The sequence below is a fragment of the Sceloporus undulatus genome, chromosome 2 (genome assembly GCF_019175285.1).
Source record: "Sceloporus undulatus isolate JIND9_A2432 ecotype Alabama chromosome 2, SceUnd_v1.1, whole genome shotgun sequence".
Lineage (NCBI taxonomy): Eukaryota > Metazoa > Chordata > Lepidosauria > Squamata > Phrynosomatidae > Sceloporus > Sceloporus undulatus.
Genome location: NC_056523.1, coordinates 92,970,697 through 92,998,377, shown reverse-complemented (window position 1 = coordinate 92,998,377; position 27,681 = coordinate 92,970,697). Strand labels below are relative to the sequence as shown.

At 40.2% G+C, this 27,681-nt stretch overlaps 1 protein-coding gene across 4 annotated transcripts in view; it reads left to right on the top strand.

Moving 5' to 3' along the window:
- The window catches only part of RUFY1 (RUN and FYVE domain containing 1), a 40,391-nt gene extending 16,891 nt beyond the window's left edge, over positions 1-23,500 (top strand). For 2 of the 4 annotated variants that reach the window (XM_042452307.1, XM_042452310.1), the window contains exons 6-18: positions 1,084-1,145; positions 4,136-4,201; positions 4,593-4,662; positions 7,146-7,247; positions 8,703-8,819; positions 9,869-10,036; positions 13,904-14,001; positions 14,865-14,984; positions 15,875-16,004; positions 18,429-18,523; positions 19,341-19,389; positions 20,758-20,835; positions 22,761-23,500. In XM_042452307.1, the coding sequence (XP_042308241.1) occupies positions 1,084-1,145; positions 4,136-4,201; positions 4,593-4,662; positions 7,146-7,247; positions 8,703-8,819; positions 9,869-10,036; positions 13,904-14,001; positions 14,865-14,984; positions 15,875-16,004; positions 18,429-18,523; positions 19,341-19,389; positions 20,758-20,835; positions 22,761-22,904 (1,299 nt within the window). In that variant the 3' untranslated portion in view covers positions 22,905-23,500. Of the gene's footprint in view, positions 1-1,083; positions 1,146-4,135; positions 4,202-4,592; positions 4,663-7,145; positions 7,248-8,702; positions 8,820-9,868; positions 10,037-13,903; positions 14,002-14,864; positions 14,985-15,874; positions 16,005-18,428; positions 18,524-18,716; positions 18,889-19,340; positions 19,390-20,757; positions 20,836-22,760 lie in introns of those variants that run through there. The other 2 variants (XR_006102204.1, XM_042452309.1) reach the window with 2 other exon arrangements.
- The last annotated feature ends 4,181 nt before the right edge of the window (positions 23,501-27,681 follow it).

Here is a 27,681-nt window from a genome sequence, read left to right as displayed (position 1 = left end):
AAACAACCCTAAAGCACCTAATATTAGTTTTTGGCCTCCCATCCAAGTACTAATCAGGGCTGAACCTGCTTAGCTGCCAAAATCATATGGGATCCTTGCATTTGGGGTATTTAGGCCTCTCATCTCAGTCAAGTTGCTGCAGCTTCTCCTTGCCTGTGTGTTCTTCCTTATGAAGAACTTTTGCCATCTTGACCACATTCCTCCAAACATGTACTGGTTTTTATCTATGAAATATTGAAGCATGTATAAAACTCCAAAATTCTTCCAGTGGATTTTGAAAAATGACCAGAACACCTAGCAGCACACTAGCAACCATTGACGAACTGTACACGTGTGTGTGTGTGTGCGTGTGCACCTTCAAGTCACCTGTCAACTTATGGCAACCCCATGAATTTCATAGGGTTTTCTTAGGCAAGGAATAGTCAGTTCCTTCCTTTAAAATACAGCCTACAGCACTTGTATTCATTGGCAATCTTCCATTCAAGTACTAAACAGGGTTGACTCAGCTTCCAAGATCAGATGGAATCTGGTGCATTTAAGAGTTCTAGGTGTGAACAGTTTCATCATCTCGCTCTCCATAATAGTAGAAAATAGGGAACTGAAGAAAAATTTAATGGGAGAGTTGGAGTTTTTATTTGAAGGGACAATGCCCTTATTCCCCTGCCCTCACTAGCTAGACCCCTGAGATAAGATATCTATAGAAAGTTCTTCACCTAGGAATCCAGGTGTTGCCAGAGTTAGCCATACCTCCTGAGTCTTTTACTGATTTGGTTGGTCTCCAGCAACTATTATTAAGATGGCTAAGGACTTGATTGCGAAGTGTGTGGTGTCAGATTATATTGACTAAACAAGAAACCCATTGATGTGATGTCTGATTGAGGCTATGAAGATGAGTTGGTCCTAGAAAGGAGCTGGAATAATAATAGCTATCTAAAAACAGGCAGCCATGTTATCACACCAGTTCTTTCCCCACACATTATTTTCTCACATTATTGAATCTGAAAGAATTGCTGATCCTATCAGGGCATTGTCTGCAGTGTTAAGTTAATTCAGTTGTATAATAAATCTAACTTTTCCTTTTAGGTTGCAGTGATTGATTTTTCCCTTTACCTAAAGGATACACAAAACAGTGACAATGGCAAAGAGTATGTATGAGCTTTTATTCCTAATGCGTATTTAAAACAAAATTGTGCGAAAATGTGTAGGGGATGGGTCTAATTGATTTAGTGGTTTTATCTAGCTCCTCCAGAGAGGCATGAAATCTAAAATAGATGCTGAAAGACAAATAGGAGTAAAGAATAAATTTAACATACTAGTTCTGGTTTCAGGACTTCTAACAACATAATTCTGTTTTATAGCTCTTCAGCAGTTGGGGTTGTTTGTCTCAGTCCCATCCATAATCTATTTAACAGCAGGCTTCTTCTTCCTAAGAGTTATCATGGTGTAATTCAGGGGTAGGCAACCTGCGGCCCGCGGGCCGGATGCGGCCCGGCAAGGCCTTGGGACCGGCCCCAGCCCGGTCCTGCCGCCGATTGCCGCCGGGACCTTTGGGGGGCAATTGTCTATAAAAGCCTCAGAAACATGCATTTATATTAACATTAAATTTTGTCCTACATTTGTCCTAGTTTATTTATATATTTAATTTTTTAAACAAATTATTTAATTATTTATTTTTTGGCTTTGGCCCCCCAGTTGTCTGAGGGACAGCAACCCGGCCCCCGGCCCAAAAAGGTTGCCTACCCCTGGTGTAATTGTTTGAGTGTTGGACTAGGATGCTGGGAGACAAAGGTTCAAATCCCCATTCAGCTATAGAATCGTATTGTGTGGCCTGGACAAGTCACAGTCTCTCATCTTAACAGTTGGCAATAATAAATAAATCTTGAATAAATCTTGCCAAGAAAACCCTATGAGATGGTTGCCAAAAGTTGGAATCAACTTGAAGGCATCTAACAATAACAACACATCTTCTACCTAATTCCTCTTTCTAGAGATCCTTGCATTCATTTTGGCTGAGCTAATGAGTATTAGCCCATTCATTTCCACCCACTCCTGTTGTACCTAATGAACTGATGCTGTGCTAAGAGGGAAAACCAAAACATCCACACACAAAAAATCGTCCATTCTGTATTGGCATAATGTGGCATCTATTTAAAAAGTGGTGGGGTGGTAATTTGTGCAGATTTCTTCTGCACAGTGTGAAAAGTGAAAAGGTAGATACAGTGGTGCCTCGGGTTACGAAATTAATTCGTTCCGCGGCCGCTTTCGTAACCCGAAAAGCCTTCGTAAGCCGAATTGCCATAGGCGCTAATGGGGAAAAGCCGCGATTCCGTGCGAAAAAGCCGGAAAAAGCACCAAAAGTTTTTTCGTAACCCGAAAAAACATTCGTAACCCGGAACAATGATTCCCTATGGGATTTTTTCGTATCCCGAAAATTTCGTAACCTGGGTATTTCGTATCCCGAGGTACCACTGTAATTCACATGCCCACATTAGGGCAGAACCATGCATCACTTTGGCAAATACAAATGTTTTCATGCCCACATTTGTCCCAACTGTATGGACTTCTAGTTCCAGGGTTTGAATGGGAGAAATTAGTTAAAATGCATGAGATGAGGTAGAGAAGAGAGAATCACAAGCAAGGGCATTGTAGAACATTCAATTTCCTTCTACTGATTCTACCAAACAAATAGTTTCCAAGTGCCTCCATAATAATATGATGATTAACAGCAGACAGTGGTGCCTCGGGATACGAAATGATCGGGTTACGAAATTTCCGGGATACGAAAAAGTTGGATTGGCAAAAACTGTTTCGGGTTACGAAATATTTTTCGGGTTACGAAATTCATTTCGGCGCGAAATTCAAATGCTGCAAAGTGCAGCTATAGGCTTTCCAGTGCTAACGGAAAAGTGTTTCGGGTTACGAAATTTTCGGGTTACGAAAGGAATGGCGGAACGAATTAATTTCGTAACCCGAGGCACCACTGTATAAGAGTTGGAAACCCAGGGTTGGTTTTTTTTTGTTGTTGTTGTTGTTTTGTTTTTTGCTTGCTGATATGAATCTCTACCCTTAATTGAATTTGCACAAATTCATTACCGTTGATTTGTATATTTAGTATGGGTTTTAATATGTCACCTTGTAATTAAAATAGAAATATTAATTTCCTTGTATCTTGACATATTCATGTGATATCTGTCTTTTGATAGCAGTAATGTAGTAGGTCTTCTCAACATAGTTATTCTTTTGAAGAAAGTTATTTTTGCTGCAGTGACAGTCATAATTTACTTTGATGCCAAATACTGGGTCAGGCTGATTCTGATTCTTTGCAGGAAACATTCTTTTTCTTTCTTTTTATCTGAACCACATCTTTTTGAGACCATACTGGAGACATATAACAGAAAAGCATTTTGAATCTTGTAATGCAAGTCAAGTCAAGTTTATTGCTTTAGACCAGGGGTAGGCAACCTTTTTGAGCTGGGGGCCGGGTTGCTGTCCCTCAGACAACTGGGGGGCCAAAGCCAAAAAATAAATAATTAAATAAATTAAAAAAAAATTAAATATATAAATAAACCAGGACAAATGTAGGACAAAATTTTCAAATGGAATAAACTTTTTTTAAAAAAATGGAGGACACGTGAAAAAATTTGCTGATTTTTAAAAAAATGTTAATATAAATGCATGTTTCTGAGGCTTCTATAGACAATTGCCCCCCAAAGGCCCTGGTGGCAATCGGCGGCAGGACCGGGCTGGGGCCGGTCCCAAGGCCTTGCCGGGCCGCATCCGGCCCGCGGGCCGCAGGTTGCCTACCCCTGCTTTAGACCAAAGGTATTTGCATAGAACTACAATACATACATACAAAATACATGTAAAATACACAAATGTTGTGTTCATAACAAAATACAAAAAGATTTATGAATTTAACAATTAAAATAATCATTATATATCAAATACAGTTATTATATATGATCATCACCCTTACAACTAATGGCTAATTCAGATATATCTTTCCTCCTAGTTTTTTTGCTGATAATCTTGTAATGCAAGCTTGTCATGTTTTCTTGTAGTCTTTTTTTCTAATATAAATGTAACCCTTGAAAGAACTGGCAATTCTGAAAAAAAATCTTTCTTTTGAAACCAGAGATGGAGGAATAACTGCTGTGCTTGATCAGAAACATTATGTGGAAGAGCTTAACCGCCATCTAAGGTAGGGGTTGTTGGTTAAAGTTCTTTTGTTTATGTCTAGTGTGTGAAAATCAAAATGTTAATATGAAGATCTCCCTTTCCTCCCACCATCCTGATCTTATTCTCTAGTACCTGGTTCTGCCAACTGTGTATCTTTTTTTCCACACCAATTTTTTTCTTTCTTTCTGCCTGTTATCCACTAATACTCCTTTGCATTCTACTGCATTATTTCATAAATATACTTAAAACTGTGGAAACATAAAAATCGGGGTTTGCTTAATTCTATTCATATTCTACCCTTTCTTTTTAAAAAAACTTGTAAAAACACAATCTTAGTTCTTGCTTAGATTTCTTAGTTGGGGTGACATAGGAATAGTTTTAATTAATTAGTTATTGGTTATCTTTTCTCACAGTTGTACTGTTGGAGATCTTCAGGCCAAGATAGAATGCTTAGAGAAGACCAATTCAAAGCTCCAGGAAGAGGTTTGTGAGAGTGAGATTTATTTTTATATCTATTGTTTTCCATTAATAAAATTGTAGTGACTTTTTGAAAATGAAGATGCATCTATACTGTAAAAATTATGCAGTTTGATACCTCTTTAACTGTCATGGCTCAATCCTACAGAATTGTGGTTTTTGTAGTTTTGTGAGGCGCTCGCATTCTGTGGCAGAGAAACCTTAATACCTTGTAAAACTACAAATCTCAGTATTCCATAGGATGCCACTGCAGCATACAAAGTGGTGTCGCACTGCATTATTTCTACAGTATGTAGATGCACCCTCAGAGTTTTAACAGATGCTGACAAGTCTCTAAACAGACTTGAACTTTACATGAATTAACAAGCTAAAAATACCATATGAAAAAAAGCCTTGCAGTTTACAACCTAAAAATTAATAAGACTTGAAAATACTTCACACTATTTATCTTTATTGAACTCTGAACACTAAAGTAAAGATCATTCAAGTCATTGTATTCCCCATCACCATATAAGGATGTGAGAGCTGAACAGTGAAGAAAGTCATAAAAAGAAATTTAACCCATTTACTGGAGAAGAGTGCTGAGAATATCGTGGATGGCCAAGAAGACAAACAAATGGATCCTTGAACAGATCAACCCTGAACCCTCTCTGGAAGCCAAGATGATTAAATTAAGGCTGTTGTACTTTGGCCAAATAATGAGAAGGAATTAATCATTAGAAAAGACAATGGTGCTAGGAAAGATAGAAGGCAGTAGAAAGAAAGGAAGACCACATGCCAAATAGACTCAAGGCCATGGGTCTGAGCCTGCATGATCTGAGCAGAGCAGTGGATGACAACAGATCATGGACATGTCTCATCCACAGGGTCACCATGAGTCAGGATCAACTCAAGGACAGTTAACAACAGTTGATCTATCTGGCACAGTATTGTCTGAACTCCCTGGGATTTAAGGAAGCAGACCTTACCATTAGTAAGTGGAAATTCAGGGATGAAACCTGGAACCTGTTGTGTGCAAAGCATGTGATTTGCCATTGAAGTGAGCAGCATGAGCTAAGAAAAATATAACTAATTAAGGATTGTAAGAGACTGTCTTTCAGGCTGCTTTTTTCTGAAAAGGATAGTGTTTTGATGTGAAACAAGCAACTTCCATCATCCCACAGGCTATGCTGGCTGGGGCTGATGGAAACTGCAGTCCAACTGTATCTGGAGAATCACATGATTCCTGCCCAGAAGGAAAAAGCAAATTAGGGATGGTTCCAGACACACACCTCAGAATCCCCCTATTCTTCCCAAGGGTATGCTATGATCATGATCCACTTCCTCCAAGTTCTGTATAACACTTTTCCTTTTGTAAGTGTTATCTTTTTGACTTTTATGTTCAAGCCCTACAGCTGGCATAGTGACCAGCTGTTAGGTGTGCTCATCCTGAACAAATAACATGTTTATCAAATATAATTTAATATATTTCTGGAACTTTTTGTCAGGCTCCTGCTTGCAGCCCCCCTCTTCCAACAAAAGACTGTGCTTTGAAAGTAACAGCTTGTTGAAAAAAGTGATACATACAACAGAAGTGACTTTTTTGTGATGAATGAAAGTGTACATTTACATATGGTTTATATAACCCCAGAAAGCAAACCCACCCCATCAAGCAATAAAGCAAATTAGTTGGATAACTATTTCCCGCGCAGTGATGAATCTCCTCCCCAATGATGTAATGTCCTCCAGTCCGGGATCTTTGGCAAACTCTCAAAACAATTAAGTTCTCGCACAGCGTTATCTCCCCACTGCACCTGTGACCTTGAAGCCCAAACCTTAAGCCACAACTAAACTAAGTAATATTAAACCTTAACAGCCTACATGTATAATTAAGCAGAACTATAAACCCCATCATCCCACAACCCAACATATATAGTAGCATGTTAAAATATTATAGCAGCATATTAAAGTATAATGAACATATTAACATAACATCATATACGCACTCTATGTTTTAGTTCCCCCTCCCATCACAGAGACTCGTCTCTAGTTCTTTGAAGACCAGGCCTGTGCTGACAGGGTAACTCCCACAACATTCCAACCTTAACAAGCAAGCACATATTCTAGCAGTCAGTCTACCTCTTTCTAGTACATTCTATTAACCCATTATAAAATCTAGCATTAACCCAACTACTAACTTACCCTAATAATATTCAAACAAACCCCTAAACTTATAACCCCCATGACAGAAACCCCGAATGAATAAATGAATGAAGAGGATTTCTGACACTTTTACAGTTCACAACTGTAAACCAGCTAGTCATAAAACAATACCTACATCCACTTTAAGCAGTCTTTGTAGTGAAGCAATAAAATACTTGTGTGCACCTGTCTTAGCAGCTGAAATTTGAGGTTTTGATTTTGTGCTATAATTGACAAATGCTTACATTCACTTCAATGGCACATGGTTTTTTTCACTCTTTTCTATTCCCCTGCTTCCCATTTGCCAGTTGGCAGCCGCAACAGATCGGATCCAGGCGCTTCACAATGAACAGCGAGAGCTGAGGCAAGAAAATGAACTAATCCGTGAACGAAGTGAAAAGCACGTGGAGGTCAGGAATGCTACAGAGCAGATATGCCCAGGGACTCCTCAGAAGCCCTGATTAGCTTGTTTTATTAATGTAATTTTTTTCTTTCAAAAGAAAAGCCATTCTCAGAATAGCCATTCAGAAAGGTACAAATCTTATGCATAATGTAGCTGAGGAAGGCAGTGCATTCTGTATCAGCAGTATGAAACTTCATGGATATGGCGCAAAACTTTTTGAGTATAGTGTGCTTATGCTAGAGAGAGAGGATTAGATTCAGCCTTACACTCAGCAGAATTAATGTGGTGCTGGGGAGCACAAGTAAAGCAATACTTTTCTCTGCTTTACCTTGGCCAGAGCCTCCCCAAGATATTTTGCTATTTGAAGCAGAGAATGAAATGGTTCCCCTCATCCTAATTCAAGCTGCATATTGTCTAATGCCAGCCAAGTTATTTTGTCATGAGGCATAAAATCTGATAAGTAAAATAAGGTAAGTATTGTATGTTTACTGGTAGTAAACATACAATAACATGCTTTCACAACAGTCCAAATCAGCTGCCTAAGGTAGCTGCTTAGCCTAACAGTAGGGTTGGCTCTGCCCCAGGCAGCTGCCATCACTACTTTCCATGTTGATCTGACTGATTGACAGACCCTTCCAAACAGTTTGCAGAACGAATGGAAAAAATAGCCACCCTACACCCTTTTTTCAGTGCCCTTTACAATTGGAAGGAGCTCTTCCAAATCACAGAGGATTTAGATGCAACTGTTTTCCTTTTTAAAATATACATTTAAAAAAATCAAATATCCAGTCTGCAGATACTGCCCTCAGTGCAGAGCACCTCCATATATACTGGGGTCTGATCTTGGGAAGGTTGCCTTTTTTTGGCCATGCTTATGGGGAGGGTTTTAGGAGCTGCCAGTCCATGATCTGACAGGCTCACACATAGAGCAACATACCTCCCAACATTTCACAGATCCACAAACTGGATCACATCAGTTTTTAATGAGGAAGAACACATAAGATAGGAGAGGCTGAAACAGTTTGTTCTTGCCTGAGCTTCCTGGGAAGGACAAGATTCTGCTGTCTCCTTTCCTCTTCACTTTTAACTCAATTTGCAGCAAATTCAAGTAAGCTACAGAGAAAGGGGGAGATGGAGAGCAAAACTGGGAGCAGCTGAAAAAGTGGGAATGAAGATTAATTGGGACTGTTCCTGAAAAATCAAACCAGTTGGAGGGCATTGAGCTGTTGCAGGACAAACATTCTCTGTTCACCTCAGTAAAAAAAATCTGTGCGCTAAACGGATTACAGAGAAAACATTGTTGCTGATAGTATTGATACATCCATCCATGTTTTTATTCATTTTTGTTTGGAGTAATGTCTGGGCTATAAAGTAACTTCAAATTAGGCATAACTTGCCATGAAGGAACTTGTCCGCACCAATCTATTCTGAGGCAAATCTCACAAACCACTTTGTATCCTAGGTAACTAAAGAAGACACAAAAGTTGAACTGGAAACATACAAACAGTCACGCCAAGGCCTGGATGAAATGTATAGTGATGTGTGGAAGCAACTGAAAGAAGAAAAAAGAATCCGTATGGTGAGATGCTGTATTCTTATAGCCTAAAGTGAATAATTGTCTCTATATTGAGACTCAACTTCTGTTTCAAAGCTATAGTGCATAAGAACCATTAACTGACCATGGGCAGAGGAATAACAAAAGGTGTAGATCAGGTGGGGAAAGTTGTCTGTGGGTACACGTTCCCCCCAGGGCCTAAAAATTATTTTTGAAAACAAATTTGCCCCCACTGTGCCCCCATGGGAATGGGGGGGGGGGATTTTGCCACATTTTCCCCAGGCCAGGAGAGGCCCTATTTCCAGCTCATTTCCTATTGGGAAAAAAGGCTTTCCTGAGCCCAAAACAGCCTTGTACTGAAATTACCCTCCATGTCCCCTGGGAGGTAGGGGGCATTTGGGAGAGATTTTTTGTTCAAAGGGCAGTGTGGCCCCTAACTCTTGACAGTTGCTCTTCCCTTGTGTCATTTTGACTTTTCCATAATTGAAGTCAGAGTTTCAGGACAGGTTTAGTGACCCATTAATAAGAGTCATTATGATGGAACAACTTAGGGAGATTCATGTCCAAGTCCTGCTTGCCTATTTAACATACATTGAGCTATTTACCCTTTTACAATCCATTCTAAATATAATATATCCCTTTCATGGTGATTGCTATTAAGTATGTCGGGCCCACCCCAAAAATGTGTAAAAAGAAAAAAAAATAGATTTTCTTGATGCTTTTGTAGCCCTATACTTCCATACAAATAACATCTGAACAATATTTCTTCTTCAGACATGCAACACTGGCAAGCAGGTTACACATAAACACTGGGGATTGTAGAGATGGTGAGAAGTTATAAGTATTACAGAAGGTCCCCTAATTCTTATACGTTGTTAAGTATTGTTAAGATGAAGCAGGGCCTCAAAAAGTCAAACAATACATGCTGAAGCAGCCATGTTAGAATTCCAGCCTTTTTACTTCTGTTGGAGAAATATGTTGCATGATCTGTGAATAAGCCACATAATTTTGCTTGTTTGTCCTAAAATGTGGCCAATGTTTTGTTCATGAAATTTTACATTGGAATTTTTAAGGAGCTGGAGAAAGAGCTAGAACTACAAATTGGAATGAAAACCGAAATGGAAATTGCCATGAAACTGTTGGAGAAAGATACTCATGAGAAGCAAGATACTTTGGTTGCTCTTCGCCAGCAGCTAGAAGAAGTTAAAGCTATCAATTTGCAGATGTTTAATAAATCTCAGGTATGGGTGTTAAGTGAACAGCTTTGTCTATTACAGTTTGAATATGCACAGTGCATTGGGATAATTAGTTAAATAGTCTTTAAAGCATCTTATTGATTAGGAGCCAAAGACAAATCACTTGCCCAGTCACTCACTGACTTAGTGGTGGTAGTATTGAAATATTTTTCTAAGCATCTCCAGTTCAAGGACTAATTTGGAAGTCATGTTCCCAGCTTGTGAACCCATTCTTTATTAACAAATCACTTGTTCCTTTCTAAACTGTTGGCTTCAGCATTTAAACCAGGGTTCTCTCATCCAAAATTGAGAACTCTGGTTTCATGTCTGTTTACTAATCAGATTATTAAGCTAGGATCATAGCAGCTGCCAGTTTTCCATTTTGGACATAATGACAATTCTGGTTTAGACCTGAAGCTGGTATTTGGGGACTAGGGTTAAGGTGAGAAAGGAGTGTGCAGGCCTGATAATCATTTCTTATTTTGAAAACTTTGCCTTATGAAATCAGGAACACTGCATGAAAATCTGCCCCAGTATTAGTACAGTGGTGCTTTAACCATCTTTAATGCTCTGGGGATTTATTCTTGTATGAACTTCACCCTAATTACACTTGAAGTCAGTGTTGCCAACAAGCCTTGAAGATATTCCCCAGAATGCTACAGTGCCTACAGACAGATACTGAAATATGCCAACAAATATGGGGGGAAAAGCAATGGCCAACAGATTGGAAACACTCAATATACATACCAATCCACAAAAAAGAAGATACAAAAGACTGCAGCAACAATAAGACAATAGCACTAATCTCACATGCAAGCAAAATAATGCTCAAAATTCTGCAGCATAGACTCCAAAAATACATGGAGAGAGAAATCCCAGACATGCAAGCAGGATTCAGAAAAGGAAGGAGCACTAGGGACCACATTGCAGACATGTGATGGCTAATGGAGCGCACCAAAGAATTCCAAAAAAGAATCAGCATGTGTTTTATAGACTACAGCAAAACATTGGAAAAGCTATGGAATGTACTCAAAGACATGGAGGTGCCAGTACATCTGATAGTCTTGATGAAGAATTTGTATCAAAGATAAGAGTCCACCATCAGAGCATAATTTGGGGAAACAGAGTGGTTCCCAATAGGCAAAGGGGTCAGGCAAGGCTGCATCTTATCTCCTTACTTGTTTAACTTGTATGCTGAAAACATCATAAGAAAAGCAGAAATAAAATCAGAAAAAGAAGGAGTTAAGATAGGAGGAAGCAACATTAACAACCTAAGATATGCAGATGACATCATAATATTACGAAAATAATATTCAAATTCAAATCTAGACAACGAGGAAATTGAAATTGTTAAAGAATTCCCATATCTAGGATCAAACATGGACCAGAATGGAGACTGCAGTCAAGAAATAAGAAGACTAGAAATGGGAAGGGCAGTTATGAAAAAACTGGAAATGATACTGAAGAGCAAAGGCACACATCTGAGCATTAAAGTCAGAATTGTTCAGGCCATTGTATTCCCAATTACCATGTGTGGATGAGAGAGCTGAATAGTGAAGGAAGCAGACGGAAAGAAAATCAACTCATTTGAAATTACCAGCTTGGTAGATGAAGGGAATGCTGTGAATATAGTATATCTTGATTTCAGTAAGGCCTTTGACAAGGTTTCCCATGACATTCTTGCAAGCAAACTTGTAAAATGTGGGCTAGACAAGGTAACTGTTAAGTGGATTTGTAATTGGTTCACTGGCCAAACCCAAAGGGTGCTCAAGAAGAGCTTCTTTTCATCCTGGAGAGAAGTGACCAGTGGGATCCCACAGGGCTCTGTCCTGAGCCCAGTGCTATTCAACATCTTTATCAATAATGTGGATGACAGAATTGGGGACATACTTATCAAATTTGCAGATGACACCAAATTAGATGAGTAGCTAATACTCCAGATGACAGGATCAGGATTCAAAATGACCTGAATAGACTAGAAAGCTGGACCAAAGCTAACAAAATGAAATTCAACACAGAAAAATGAAATGCACAGATATAGAATGGGGGACACCTGGCTGAACGAGACTCCATGTGAAAGGAATCTAGGAGTCCAAGTAGACCACAAGTTAATAATAATAATATTTCATTACTTATACCCCTGCTCTTCAGTCAAAAGGCTACCAGAGCAGCTTACAAATTGTTAATTGGACATTTTCTTGCCCTCAGGCTTACAGTCTAAAGAGACAAGACACAAAAGGAGAAGGGAATGGCACTGGGGAAGGGGAAAAGTCCAATAGATCTTCTCTCCCTCTGATGCCTGGACCAGGGCAGATGGAATGGAGGGAGGGCCTTTCTTCTTACTCTGATTAGGCCCAATTAGGGAAGGCATTGGGACTACCTCCTTTCTCCTTCAGAGGCCAGGATGGAGTCAGATGCCTTCTGGGAGGGCTCAGTTTCTTTAGGAAAAGCCTGTTGGCAACATGTGTCAACAGTGTGATGCGGCAGCTAAAAAGGCCAATGCGATTTTAGGCTGCATCAATAAAAGTATAGTGTCTAGATTAAGAGAAGTAATAGTGCCACTGTATTCTGCTTTGGTCAGGCCTCACCTGGAATATTGTGTCTAGTTTTGGGCACCACAATTTTAAAAGGATGTTGAGAAACTGGACCGTGTCCAAAGGAGGGTGACTAAAATGGTGAAGGGTCTGGAAACCATGCCCTATGAGGAACGACTTAGGGAGCTGGGGATGTTTAGCCTGAAGAAGAGAAGGCTAAGAGGTAATATGATAGCTCTGTTTAAATGCTTGCAGGGATGTCATGTTGAGGAGGGAGCAAGCTTGTTTTCTTCTGCTCCAGAGACTTGGACCCGGAACAATGGATGCAAGCTACAGGAAAAGAGATTGCACCTTGACATTAGGAGGAATTTCCTGACAGTAAGGGCTGTTCCACAGTGGAACACACTTCCATGGAGTGTAGTGAGTCTCCTTCCTTGGAGGTCTTTAAACAGAGGCTGGATGGCCATCTGTCGGTTATGCTTTGATTGAATGTTCCTGCATGACAGGAGTTAGACTGGATGGCCCTTGTGGTCTTTTCCAACTCTTATGATTCTATGAAATGTGGTGCTTGCTGGAGAAGAGTACTTAGGATACCATGGACAACCAAGAAGATTAAAAAAAATGAGTTCTTGGAACAGATCAGATCTGGACCTCCTAGGAAGCGAAGATGATTAAATGGAGACTATTGTACTTTGGCCACATAATGAGAAGGCACAGATCACTAGAAAAAACAATAATGCTAGAAAAGGTAGATGGTAGAAGAAAGAGAGGAAGACCACAAACCAGATGGATAGACTCAATCAGGGGGGTTATGAGCAAGGGCTTGCAGGGTCTGGGCAGGGGAGTGGAGGATAGGGATTCTTGGAGATGTCTCATCCATGGGATCACCATAAGTTGGAACTGACCTGAGGGCAGCTAACAACAACAAACTGCAACTTCCCTTTTCATGAGGTATTTGGAGATTAGATGGGACTAGTTACCATACGAGATTTCTTTTTGCTTAATTGGTATTAATTTTTAAGATGCTGTTAACTTATCAACTTGGCTGAGACTGTATTTACTGTCTTGCTCCTAGTTTCTAATTTTGCTCTCTTGTGAATCTCACAGCTAAACCTTGGTGACTCTTGCCACCAGATTATCTGTTCTAAAATTTCAATAGTGGAACAGCTTTATAGTTTTATCTTTTGAGGGTAGAAATGTTGTGCTGTAAAAATAAAGAACTGTCTTTCTGACATGTTTTGTTATTATGTTAATCAAACATGGCCCTTGGGTAGTTTTGTTTTTGAAACTTTAAGGAATTATTAATTTGACATGCGGTGTTTGAATTCTTTCTCTCCAGAATACAGAGACTACTCTGCAACAGAAAAAAGAAGCAATATCATCCTTTGAAGGCAAAACAGATCAAATGATATCTTCTATGAAACAAATGGAGGACAGGTAATTTCTTCTATAGCCCTGATCTAACTTGTGATCTTCCACAAGTTCTGTATTCTGGCTGGAACACTAGTTCCACAGTGTTCCAACATTCAAAAATCCAAATCAGTTTTTCAACTAGAAGTTGCTTTTAGTGAAAGCACAGCTGTCTCTCTGAGACATTCCCCTTATTCTTTTTGTCTCTCTGTGATTCCTCTTTACACTTACTCCTAGCCTTCTCCACACAAAACACTGAGATATCCATAGTCCAATGTTCAAACCTCTATATCACTCTGGTGCAAGAAGAAACCTGAAGAAAAAAAAGAATTAATTGTGGGGTATGGGATGTCATGAGCTGGGACAAGAAAGTCTGAATTTGGAAAAGGGAGAAAGCATTAAGCTGGGCTTTAAAACATATATATTATTCTATTTCTATACCACCTTTCCACCTTAGCATAGAACATATATGAAAGCAGAGTTCTTTCAAGCCCTTAATTGTCCCTTTGGGAGCTGATGGCACCAATTCCTTGCCTGGTTGTCTTCTGTATTCTTGCTGCAAATACAGGCCTTCAGTAGCCCTGGACAAGGCTGCTTCAGCAGTTCTCACAAGCTATTGGTATAGCCTTCAGAAGCTAATGGCACACACTACTGGGCCTGGGTTTTTGAGAGTAGTGGGCAAGGACTAATATGAACAGAACATATACTGTATTAGATTATATTCATAGGTCAGCTAATGAGCAGAGTGTGGAGAAGGATAACCTTACAGCACTAATCTACAATGTGACAAGATGGTGATGTACAACATGGGGCTGTTCAGAGGTGATAGTTTTGGTGAGACATTAAACTCAGTATAATTGTGCAATGTGACCAGTGTTTGTGTGTTTCAGATTGCAGCATGCAGAAAAGGCCAGAAGGAATGCAGAAGAGAAAAGTGTCAAACTGAAACGAGAACTGGGTGGCAGAATTGAGACCCTGAAACAACAATTAAGCCAGCTGGATAACAAGTGGTACTACTGACTACATGTTATTTGAATCTCCCATGTCTTCTGTCTTTACCTGTGGCTTTTACTTCTTTTAATAAAACCCATATATCTTCCAACTAAAAACATATGATACCTCAAATTTGTGATACCTCATAAAATCAGTCAACCTCTAAGAAAACGATTCAAACTGCCTGAACAGAGGGAAGTCCCTTGTGCTGGCAGAGAGCTCCATGGGGGAGTAGATGTAATACTCAAAGAAAACTCTGTGGGTATAGATCTTTTGCCCCAAATATGTCATTCAGGTGACAGGCAGCCTTGGCTCTTTTTCCATTTTTCCTGTTCCATTTTATATATTAGTGGAAACAGGCACTTTTCCCCAAGTCCTTTAACATGTATTTTCCTGGTCAGCCACAAAATTTAACCCAATTCTTGCCCTACAAAGGTTGCCAGTTGATTATGCCTATAGTAAAAAGTGGACCAGGCTTAATTTGCTGTGACTTAATTAGCCATGATCTAAAGGTCTACACAGTTGATTCTCTACAGTCATAGGGAAGCTTTGAGGTTTGTGTCTTCTCAACAGCAGCACACCTCACTCCATATAGCCATGTGTAAATCTCTTGAAACTAACGAGAAATACAAAAGTCATTATGATAGCATGTGCAAATATCCTATTCAGAGTAAAAAAACCAAAAACAAAACAATCTCACTAGCCAAGCTCTTGAACATGCCTAAAGGAAGCTTTCTATATTCCAGATGCTGTTTTACACAGAAATACAAAATCCTCCTTTGGTGACCTCAGGAAAAAAGCAAACTACCTATCCTTCATTTTTTTTATTCCAGAATTTCCCCAAAGGTAAATTCTTTTCAGAAACAACCTTTCTCTCTGACATAGGGCTTTGTTGTTGTTTTAATAGTTCAACTCTTGAGAAAGAATTAAAATCTGAGAAAGAGCAGCGACAGAATCTGCAACAAGAGCTACATCAAGAGAAAGATACCACTACTTTGCTCAAAACAGAACTACAGCAAGTCGAAGGTTTGAAAAAAGTAAGTGATCTGGGAAACCTATTTTTATACAGCATATAAAGGTAGGCAAAAACCTGTTAACCCTAGAGACATTGTTATAATGGTTTGGGAAAATTTAATAGCTAGTGATGAACTATCAATAATAGCAGATCTCTTTCTTTGAATTATAAATGTATTCTTGGTGGGATCCAACTAGTTACTAGTATTCCTTTCAGATGGCATGTTTCTATTAGTGTAGTACAGGAGGGAGCCATTTCTCCTCTCTCCCAGTTCTGCACTCGAGCATGGGGTCCCATGAGGTAAAGGAGACTTTTTCTTTCCCGATTATGCTGGCTGGAACCCTTCCACCATCAGAAGGATGCCAGTTGGATTCCAGTCACTGTAGTTGCTTTGACATTTTATCTAAGTGTTTGTTATTTTTTTTTAATTAAAAAAAAAAAACAACTATGCCTAGTTGCTGAATTCAATATCAAAGTCCATGTCTGCCTTGGATGCATTAACATGAGATGAAAGGAACAGCAAAGAATCAGGAACCTCAGCCTGTAAACAGCCAAATTTGGGCACGGAGGGGTAGGGGGAAGAGTCTACAAGAGATACCAAACATGCAAAGTCAAAGTTCAGATATGTTGACTATACACAGTGCATCCCATCTGTTATAGAACTTTAAAATGGAGGCAGCCTCCTTACATATAATGAATGAATGAATTTAAACAAGGATGGTATTTTCCATTATTGTTTGTTCGAGATGCATAAATCTTAGGCATTAATAAAATTACTGATAGAGTTGGTGGCCTCTAGTAAAACAGATGTAGTTGTTTTCAGATTCTCATCTTGCCCCCCTTTCTTGTCCCAAGCATTTCTTGCAGTTCCACTAATTCTAAGAGACTGGGGAGGAGGGGCAGTGGAGAGAAGAAGGTGATAAGTCTAGAGTAGAGTATGCAGATGTCAGAGTCTGGGGGAGGCACATTGGCCGACAAGATACATTGAAACTTTGGAGAGACACTATAGCTTCCCAAATCCCATTTTCACCAAGTTTTAGGTCTAGAAGAGGATCCTTTTCTTACAGCAGGAAAGGATCCAGAAGTCACTTCCTGCTTACTACCTGTTTTTAACTCTCCTGGTTCTAAAACAGCATGGGGGAGAGCCCAAATTACTCCCCATGTTTCCAAGAGGGCATTTGGAGGCCCCTCAAAATCAGCAAACAATTTTGTGACACCTAGAGAGCTAAAAAAAGGTCCTGGCAACACATGACACTCAGGAGCTGCAACTTGCCCACCTATGGCGTAGATGTGAGACACATTGGGCTTTTTGTGGGGAAAGATGGAATGTAAATGAAATAAAATAAATTAAGTATTATGTTATGTTACATTACCTTATGTGGATTAGGTCCCACATGATGCTGGTGCACATCATGGAACATTCTCCCCTTGTGTTCGTAGGAACCATCCCAAAAATAGCTCCAGAATATCTACCAGCCCTCTACAGTATGTTTTTGGGGTACATGGGGAATTCAAGTACAAAGAGGAGATTATCCTTCGCTTACTTGGATTCCCCAATTGTATGCATGGGCCTCTAACACTGGATACGTACAGTACAATGTAATTATATCATGTACTTGCCAAATTGCCCAAAAAGGGGGGGGGGACCAGAGAGCTATTTCTAGAATAGGGGCATAGAAGAAAAGGGGTTGAAAGGATGAACAAAGGAATAGATGGAACAGAGCACAATTGGGCATGTTTGACCCTCTAGATATCTTGCGCTATGGTTTCCACAATTCCTCTGGACCAGGTGTGTTGACTGAAGCTTCTGGGGAATGAACTTCAAAACCTCTGGAGGCCTCTGTTCATCACAGACTTTTCCATGAAATTGAGCAAGCTTCAATTTACACTGTAATAATAAATGAGAACTGTACCCATTTGGGGAATGCTCAGGGGCTTTGCAGTTGGAAAGTCCAGGGCTCAAACCCTGGCATATCCTGTTGGAATGAGAAAATCTGAGCCTGAGGCTTTGTACATTCAGATAAACAAGACTAAGCTGCATGGAACATATAACATTGATCCCTGTGCTGTAACATCTATTCCTGTGTTAGAAAGGATGTTGTCTCATGACATACTTTTCAGTCTGGATGTAGCTGATGGTTGTCAATATCGTTATAGACTAATGCAGGGTTGGCCAAGGACAGTCCATCTGGAGGGCCCAGTCACCCACCCCTGTTCTAATAGTAGAAGCCATGTTAGCCTCTGCCTTTGATTAATAGTGCAAAATCTCTTCCTGGTGTTTATTGGCTTTACAACAAAATTATATGCACCTGTTAATGTAGGTATTTCTATCACCACCTTTGTCAAGTTTTCATAAGGTCAGTCCAAGATAGGAAAAAAGATAAGCGGAGGAAGAACTGTAAAAAATATATAGCATTTCATGTATGTGTGTGCATGTGTTTTATAGGAACTGAGAAAACTGCAAGAAGAAAAGCATCAGTTAGAAAAGACCTGTGAAGATCAGGAACAGGCCCTTCAAGAAATGGGGCTTCATCTTAGCCAGTAAGCATGTTCAGCTCATTCCTAAACCATGATTAGGGTAATAATTAGGGCAACTCAGATGTCTCCCTATATATGCAAGCTTTTGACATCTCCAGATCTCTTCATCAGGCAAGATGACATTTACCCAAGGATGTGCATGATTTACCTAAGAACAGAGGCAGTTTAAAGTAACAGCTGGATTTTCTATTTTCAGGAATGGGGAAATCAACCACTGTTTATTTCAACATCTCAGTAGCTCCAGATGAAACCTGAAACCATTGAGTTGCCCAATTTGAATGGCTGCAACCAGTTTCCACATACCTTACTTGTTCTTTGTAACATCTTGCCTGAAGAAGCAGTCTGGATATCTCGAAAGCCTGCACATGGTGACTTAACATAGTAAAAATGTTTCCTTTAAATGGATTTTCTTTTCTTTTTTTCCCCTTTTTTTTTTTTGCATATACTCAAGACAGTTGTAAACAGAGAAAGAACTAGCAGATAGAACTGATATCCAAGTATACAATGAAAATTACTAACCACTTGATCCTTGCCTGTCCTGAACATACAAAGAGTTATGAGTTGTTCCTCACACCAGATTAAAAAAGGAACTATCGATTAAGAATAGTCTGGGTTGAATGGTTTTGTAATGTTTTAGCCTCATCTCACTTGCTCACCTATTCTCCACCTGCAGTATAGGGATGGCATTAACCATGTGTGGCAGGACATACTTGTAAGGGTCACAAGACAATATAACATGCGTGTTTAAATGTAACATTAGTGTTTAAATGTAACATGTAACATTTACTGTGTTACTAAATTCAAAATATTTTCCCCTTAGATCCAAGCTTAAAATGGAAGATATTAAAGAAGTAAACAAAGCATTAAAGGTATTCCAGTTTTAACAATCTACTATAAGGATGGGATAATTGCAACCCATCGGCACATGAGGCTCTTTTTAAACACCTCCACAACAGTAGTACTTCAATTCCGCCCCCCCCCCCCATTAAAAAAAATTGCAAAAATTGTTTACGGTACTCATACCCCACCCTTCAGCCCTAAAGGCTCTCAGAGCAGCTTACAACTACTATTATTTTTAATTAGACGGTTCCAGAAAACCTCTCAACATATTAAAAAAACAGAAAAATAACAGGCCTTACCCCCACACAAACACTGCTACACCAAATACCCTTGCAGTCCCTCTCAAAATTATAGGAAGTTATGTGACATCACTTCCTGTCACCCTTTAGAGCAGGACTGCACAGGAAATTTGGGCTTACTTTACAGAGGTCGCCCACAGGGAAGAAACTGACCAGTGACCACCATGCAGTTACCTACCCTTGGTCAAGCAAAAGGGCTGGTCTCGGGGTGGAGTGGGGCATGGCGACTGCACACCGCACATCCAAACTTGGTCCCCAAGCCGCTGTCATGCCATACGGCCGACTAGATAGCAGGTGGCATGGGAATGCTTCTGCAGTGCAGCATTTATACATGCTGCATTGAAGAAATAGTAAAAAAATCACCACCACCACCGCAGCAAAGGCAGCTTTTTGCCAGCTGAAAAAGGAGCAGCTGTAACAGGGCTGCAGTGTGCAGTTGCCTTGACCCTGCGTACAGCACTTAGAGGGGCAGCGTTAAGCCTTACGCCATCTGTTTTCTTTAGAAACAATTCACCTGGGGTGGTGTTGGTACTGTTGTTACGTGACTTCAGGTTGACTCCAATTTATAATAACCATATCATAGGATTTTCTGGTAAGATTTATTTAGCAGTTTTGCCTTCCTGTGGCTGAGAGAGTGTAACATGCCCAATGTCACCCTGTGGCTGAGCAGGGAAAATTTAAACTCTGGTCTCCAGAGTCCTTGTTCAGCCACTGCACCACACTAGCTATAACCTCTAGGGTGCAGCACCATCAAAAGTATTTCAAATACATTAGGATACTTAGATCTTTTCTGTTCTCTAAGCATGACATTCTTTTTTGCTAAATGATCATTGGCAGTTATGTGACTAAAATTACAATTCTACCCGTGTTACCCTAGAGGCAAATCCCACTTACTTCCAGGTCAGTGTGAAAACAGTTGCAGCCTCAGATTAGTTCCCCAAACCTGTTGGTGGGATAGATATACCTGCAACTGTTCTTGCTAGTGGTTTGGCTTTGTGGGTGAGTAGGATGGGGGGATTGCCAAGGGAACTTTCAGCAATTCTAAACTGTTCAGTGCTCAATACTGGAATAGTAATTTTCATTTTGTTTCAATATTAGGGCCACACCTGGCTTAAAGATGATGAGGCAACCCACTGTAAACAATGTGAGAAAGAATTTTCCATCTCAAGAAGAAAGGTAATGCCAATAACAATGTTCCATTGTTAAAGAACAGTGTCAGGGTAGGACAGTCTGTGAAGCCTGGGTTCTCTTGATAAAATAGCAACAAGAAATAGGGATGAAAGTACACTGAAGTACATTTGGAGCCCAAAGCAGACATTCTGTGGTTTTCAGTGGGTTTTAAGAAGGCAGCATCTCAATTTAGTTGTAAAATATGCTGCAGGGGTGGATAAGTATTTCAAACCAGGTCTTCATCTGAAGCTGAAAGAGCTAAGACTAGACATTGTGTGTGCCTTTGGGGACAGCATGTCAGAACCAGTCTCCATACTTGTAAATTGTAGAAGGCAGCAGAACCCAACAGGCCTCCAAAAACTGTCTTCATGCACAGGAGCTCTCTTTGGCAGACAAGTTATAAATTTGTGTAATTCCCAGTGTTTTCACTAAGCAAAGAGACCAGCAACATTATATTAGATACTATTTGTAATGTATTTCCCCTGCATAGTCTCTATCATAGAAAACACAGGCCATAAATTGAGCATTTAATCTACAGTGCACTTGCATCATACACGGGCGTGCTTTACGCTGCTTTCAATGGTGTATGCCCATGGCGCGCACGCGCCGCACTACCACATGCATGTGCCCCATTCATTTAAATGGGGCTTGAGCATACGCGGAATTTGCTTTACACGGGGGAGTCCGGAACGGATCCCCTATGTAAAGCAAGGGCGCACTGTATTTGAGTAATCATGCACTATTATTTCCAGCACAGTATGAGACCTTTCTACTTCTTTGTTCCTTATAGTCTAAAGATTTAGTAACATATAAGGAGTTGGTAAAAAGAAGTTTCTAGTAATTTTCTTGAATTCTTGTTCTTTTAATATTAGTGAGTCTTCCATTCAACTAACAGTTTTCCCTTGGTGTGGAAGCATTACTTTAAAATCTCAGCTTTACTGATCTTTCAGTTAGGCAAAATTAAAAGTTGGCTATATTAACCAACCAAAGAAACATGCTACCTTCTATGGTACAATACTTTCTTCCACAACTCTGAGGTCACATAATGTTGTGTGAGCTATTAAGCTCTCCAGAACTCATAATCAGGTGAAAGGATAAAGCAAAACATTTTTTAAAAGGGGGCAGGATGTATCAGTTCACATCATGTGATCTTAAAATAAAGCGTAGGACACTGGAGACATTGGAGGTCTGTGAAAGTCTGGCCAGGATGGCAAATGATGGGTATACAGGGAGCTTCTGCAGCATCCTCTGCAGCTAATCCATGGCCTGGATGAGAACTATAGCCAGAATCTATTAGTTGCCATTGCACAAGGAAGCACTGCATACCACCTTGTATGTGTGTGCCTTCTAGTCATCTGTTGACTTGTAATGACCACATGAATTTCACAGGGTTTTCTTAGGCAAAGAATACTCAACAGTGATTTTACTTGTTCCTTCCTCTGAAATATAGCCTACAGTGTGCAGTATTCATTGACAGTCTCCTTCAGTAACAGCAGAAAAAGAATTCAAAGATATAGCCATGTTAGTCTGTAGAATCAGTACGTTGAGAGATCTTGTAGCACCTTTGAGATTAGCTGAAAGAAATCGGCAGCATGATCTTTCATAGACATCAATGCATCTGAGGAAGTAGACTGAGGTTTACGAAAGCTCATGCTGCCAATTTCTTTCAGTTAGTCCCAAAGGTGCTACAAGATCTCTCTAAGTAGAAAAAGAACTTACATGTGTAATACTTCTGGCTATGCATATATTAAATCCACCACAAGACATCTGATCAAATTAGGTACAGTTCACATATCTAGGAACCTTCCATGACTGATTGACCAGTTTTGAGAATAGTTTGAATTCCAGGTTTCAGAGCTGTCTTCATTCTTAGGTGAAAAGCATGGATTCCTTTGTGATAGTAAAAGTTGGAATAATGTCTGTTTTTACAGCACCACTGTCGAAACTGTGGACACATCTTTTGCAACACATGTTCCAGCAATGAGCTTGCACTTCCATCCTATCCAAAGCCTGTACGAGTTTGTGATACCTGCCACACTTTATTGCTTCAGAGGTGTTCATCAAATTCTTCATAAACTAAGCTTGTTTTAGAACAACCATGTTTAACAAGAGAATAAACTAACAGTTCTTTCATGGAATCGAAGCTGCACCTTTCTTCATCACACATTTCTTATGGTAATTTGCCATGTTGGAATGGGAGAAATAAACTTTATAATAATGGGGCTTACAGAAATTATGGAAGCTGAATATTTTGCATAGCTTAAGTGCCAGAAAATGTTAAAACATAAAAAGGTCTCAATGTGCTGCAACTCTTGAAATGTGCAGTCATATTTCTTTTGTCTATAGATTACAAAAAAAATTCTATTGTTTGTATTTAACTTTGTACTTGATATTTGTACATCTGATCTCTAAAATAAATTACTTTTCTGAACACTTTAGTCCTATGGATCTACTACTGTAACAATTCCAATTGAAAAATTCCCTCTAGATTTCTATGTAGTCCAAGCTGAAAATGTCAGCTTCTTAAAAGGTGTCCCCATGGAAGAATTTTTTAAAAGCAATGTATAAAATGAATGTGCCTTCGCTATACTTCAAAAGTAAATATAGATTCATGTTTCTAAAGCACCTATAAAATAGTGATAATGCAATAAAGACTTAAAATTGAATTAAACGTCCTTGCCTTCATTTTCATTTTAAAAAATTAACCATTTCTTTCACAGGTAAAACACAGGGCATGGGCAGCAGGCTCATACCACTTCCTTCCAAGTTTTACACAGTGAGTGCCACAAGTGTCCTGGAACCATTGTTCAACATATTACTTAGGTGACACCAAATTAGGGGGATGGGGAGTTGGTATCCTTGAGAACAGGATCAGAATTGGGGATTCTGCCTGACTTGCTTGGCATGAGGGATAAACCCATGAGCTGTGGAGTGCTCCTTCAGTCTCTCAGAGAATGGCCTTAATTGATTGGAGAGCTGGGCTAAAACTAACAATGAGTATCAGCAAGGGCAAATGTAAGGGATCACACTTAGGCAGGAAAAATGAAATACAGATATAGGATAGGCAACATATTGTTTGGCAACAGTACATGAGAGAAGAATTTAGGGGTTATATTTTATGTGACTCAACAATGCAATGTGGCTGTCAGAAATGCCAATTTTGGCATTTATCAGCAGCAGTAGTGTCCAGATCACGGGATGCAACAGTACCACTCTACTCAGCTTTAGTCAGACTTCGCCTGGAGTAGTGTGCAAGTCCTATGAAGAATGATATAGGAAACTGGGAATGTTTAGCCTGAAGACTGAGGTGGTATAATAGCCATTTTTAACTATTTGAAGGAATCTCATGTTGAAGATTGAGCAAGCATATTTTCAGCTGCTCCAGAGACAAGGACATGAACCAATAGATTTAGATTACAAGAAAGGAGATGCACCTAAACATTAGAACTTCCTGACAATATGGCTTGTTCCACAGTGGAATAGACTGGTGAATCCTCCTTTGGAGCTCAAAAGAGGACTTTGGCAATATCTCCAAGAGGTTGTGGACTAGATGATCCTTGTGGTCCCTTTCCAACCTGTGATTATGTGGCACCATGTTTTGAGTAAAACAGTATATAAGTTGGATGTCTGATGGTATAGAATTGCCCTGATAAGATCCTAACACCTTTTCGTTTTCCCTTTAGTGTTTTTCTTTTGTGCTTCCTGTACAGCAAGCATGAAGAATCTCAGGACTAAAACTGGCATGGACAGGGAAACAGGTTTTGACGGTAGAAGCCACTCAAATACAAAGGACTGTTTAAGAATTGAGCTCTGATAGTCCTTCTCCATATATATGCTCCCCACATAGCTTCAAATTTTGCCCCACTCAAAAAACCACATTTTCTTCTGCTATGTCTTCCCTCAGCCTGAGGAAAGAAAGCAGCAGGAGCATGACTACTATACAACTGACAATCATAAGGTTAATGGGGTGCAAGTGGTGGGATCATTAGGTGGAAGTGACCATGTTCTCCTGGAGTTTGTTATACAATGGAAAGGAGAAGCCAGGCATAGTCAGACACACATCCTAGACTTTAGGAGAGCGGATTTCAGTAAACTTAGAGAAGTATTGAGGGTGATTCCATGGTCAGAAATACTAAAAGATAAAGGAGTTCAGGACGGATGGGACTTTCTCAAAAGGGAGATACTGAAGGCACAATTTCAAACAGTTCCAGTGAGAAAGAAAAACGGGAGGTGTCTCAAGAAACCAGGATGGATGACTAAGGAACTTTCAACCGAGCTAAGTTTGAAACGGAACATGTATAAGAAATGGAAAAAGGGGGAAATCACAAAAAAGGAATTCAAAGAAATAGCAGGCATGTGTAGGGATAAAGTCAGAAAAGTTAAAGCGCAGAAGGAGCTCAGGCTTGCTAGAGAGGTTAAGAACAATAAAAAGGGCTTTTTTGGATATGTCCGCAGCAAAAGGAAGAAGGAAACTGTAGGGCCACTGCGTGGAGAAGATGGCAAAATGCTAACAGAAGACAGAGAAAAGGCAGAATTACTCAACACCTTCTTTGCCTCAGTCTTCTCAGAAAAGGCAAAGGGTGCTCAACCTGAGGATAATGGAGCAGAGGACAGGATAGGGGCATTTCAGTACAGAATAAGTAAAGAGATAGTAGGAACACCTTATTAATCTAAATAAATTTAAGTCTCAGGGACCAGATGAACTCCATCCAAGGGTATTAAAAGAACTGGCAATTGTAATATCGGAGCCATTGGCAATAATCTTTGAAAACTCCTGGAAAACAGGAGAGATCCCAGCAGACTGGCGGAGGGCAAACGTTGTCCCCATCTTCAAAAAGGGGGAAAAAGAGGATCCCAACAATTATCGTCCAGTTAGTCTGACATCAGTACTAGGAAAGATTCTGGAGCAGATCATTAAACAGAGAGTCTGTGAACATCTAGAAGGCAATGCCATAATCACAAAAAGTCAACATGGGTTTCAGAGAAACAAGTCATGCCAGACAAACCTGATCTCTTTCTTTGATAAAATTACCAGCTTGGTAGATGAAGGGAATGCTGTGGATATAGTATATCTTGATTTCAGTAAGGCCTTTGACAAGGTTTCCCATGACATACTTGCAAACAAGTTTGTAAAATGTGGGCTAGACAAAGGAACTGTTACATGGATCTGTAATTGGTTGACCGGCCAAACCCAAAGGGTGCTCAACAATGGCTCCTTTTCATCCTGGAGAGAAGTGACCAGTGGGGTCCCACAGGGCTCTGTCCTGGGCCCAGTGCTATTCAACATCTTTATCAATGACCTGGATGACAGAATTGGGAGCATACTTATCAAATTTGCAGATGACACCAAATTAGGGGGAATAGCTAATACCCCAGAGGACAGGATCAAGATTCAAAATGACCTGAATAGACTAGAAAGCTGGGCCAAAGCTAACAAAATGAAATTCAACACAGAGAAATGTAAGGTATTGCACTTAGGGCGGAAAAATAAAATGCACAGATATAGGATGGGTGACACCTGGCTGAATGAAACTACGTGTGAAAGGGATCTAGGAGTCCAAGTAGACCATAAGTTGAACATGAGTGAACAGTGTGATGCGGCAGCTAAAAAGGCCAATGCTATTTTAGGCTGCATCAATAGAAGTACAGTATAGTGTCTAGATCAAGGGAAGTACAGTGGTACCCCGGGATACGAATGCGCCGCCTTACGAAATTTCCGGGTTACGAAAAAAATCCAATTAAAAAAACTGTTCCGGGTTACGAAGGTTTTTTCGGGTTACGAAAAATTTTTTGGTGCTTTTCGGCGCTATTTCACACGAAATCGCGGCTTTTCCCCATTAGCGCCAATGGGTTTTTCGGCTTGCGAAGTATTCCGGGTTACGAAAGCGGCGGCGGAACGAATTAATTTCGTAACCCGGGGTACCACTGTAATAGTGCCACTGTATTCTGCTCTGGTCAGGCCCCACCTAGAATATTGTGTCCAGTTCTGGGCGCCACAATTCAGAAAGGACATTGAGAAACTGGAGCGTGTCCAAAGGAGGGCGACAAAATGGTGAAGGGTCTGGAAACCATGCCCTATGAGGAACGACTTAGGGAGCTGGGGATGTTTAGACTGGAGAAAAGAAGGTTAAGAGGTGATATGATAGCCCTGTTTAAATATTTGAAAGGATGTCATATTGAAGAGGGAGCAAGCTTGTTTTCTGCTGCTCCAGAGAACAGGACCCGGAACAATGGATGCAAGCTACAGGAAAAGAGATTCCACCTGAACATTAGGAGGAACTTCCTGACAGTAAGGGCTGTTCGACAGTGGAATGCACTCCCTCAGAGGGTGATAAGAGTCTCCTTCCTTGGAGGTCTTTAAACAGAGGCTGGATGGCCATCTGTCAGGGATGCTTTGATTTGGATTTCCTGCATGGCAGGGGGTTGGACTGGATGGCCCTAGTGGTCTCTTCCAACTCTACGATTCTATGATTCTAAGGTGAGAAAGTTGGCAGTTTGAGGCCCAAGTGCTGCATGATGAGGTGAGCTCCCGTCACTAGTCCCAGCTTCTGCCAACCCAGCATTGCAAAAACATGTAAAAGTGCAAGTAGGTAAACAGGTACCACTTTGGTGGGAAGGTAAACGCTGTTCGGTGCAGTCATGTTGGCCACATGCTCACCAGTCATCTTCAGACAATGCTGGCTCTTCAGCTTACTAATGGAAATGAGCATCAGCCCCCATAGTCAGTTATGACTAGACATTCATGTCAAGGAGATGACCTTTTATGGCATATAATACCTGCAAATTAAAATACTGGATACGAACATTATCAACAGGACTACCACCCAATCCCAGCAAGGCAGTATTCTATAA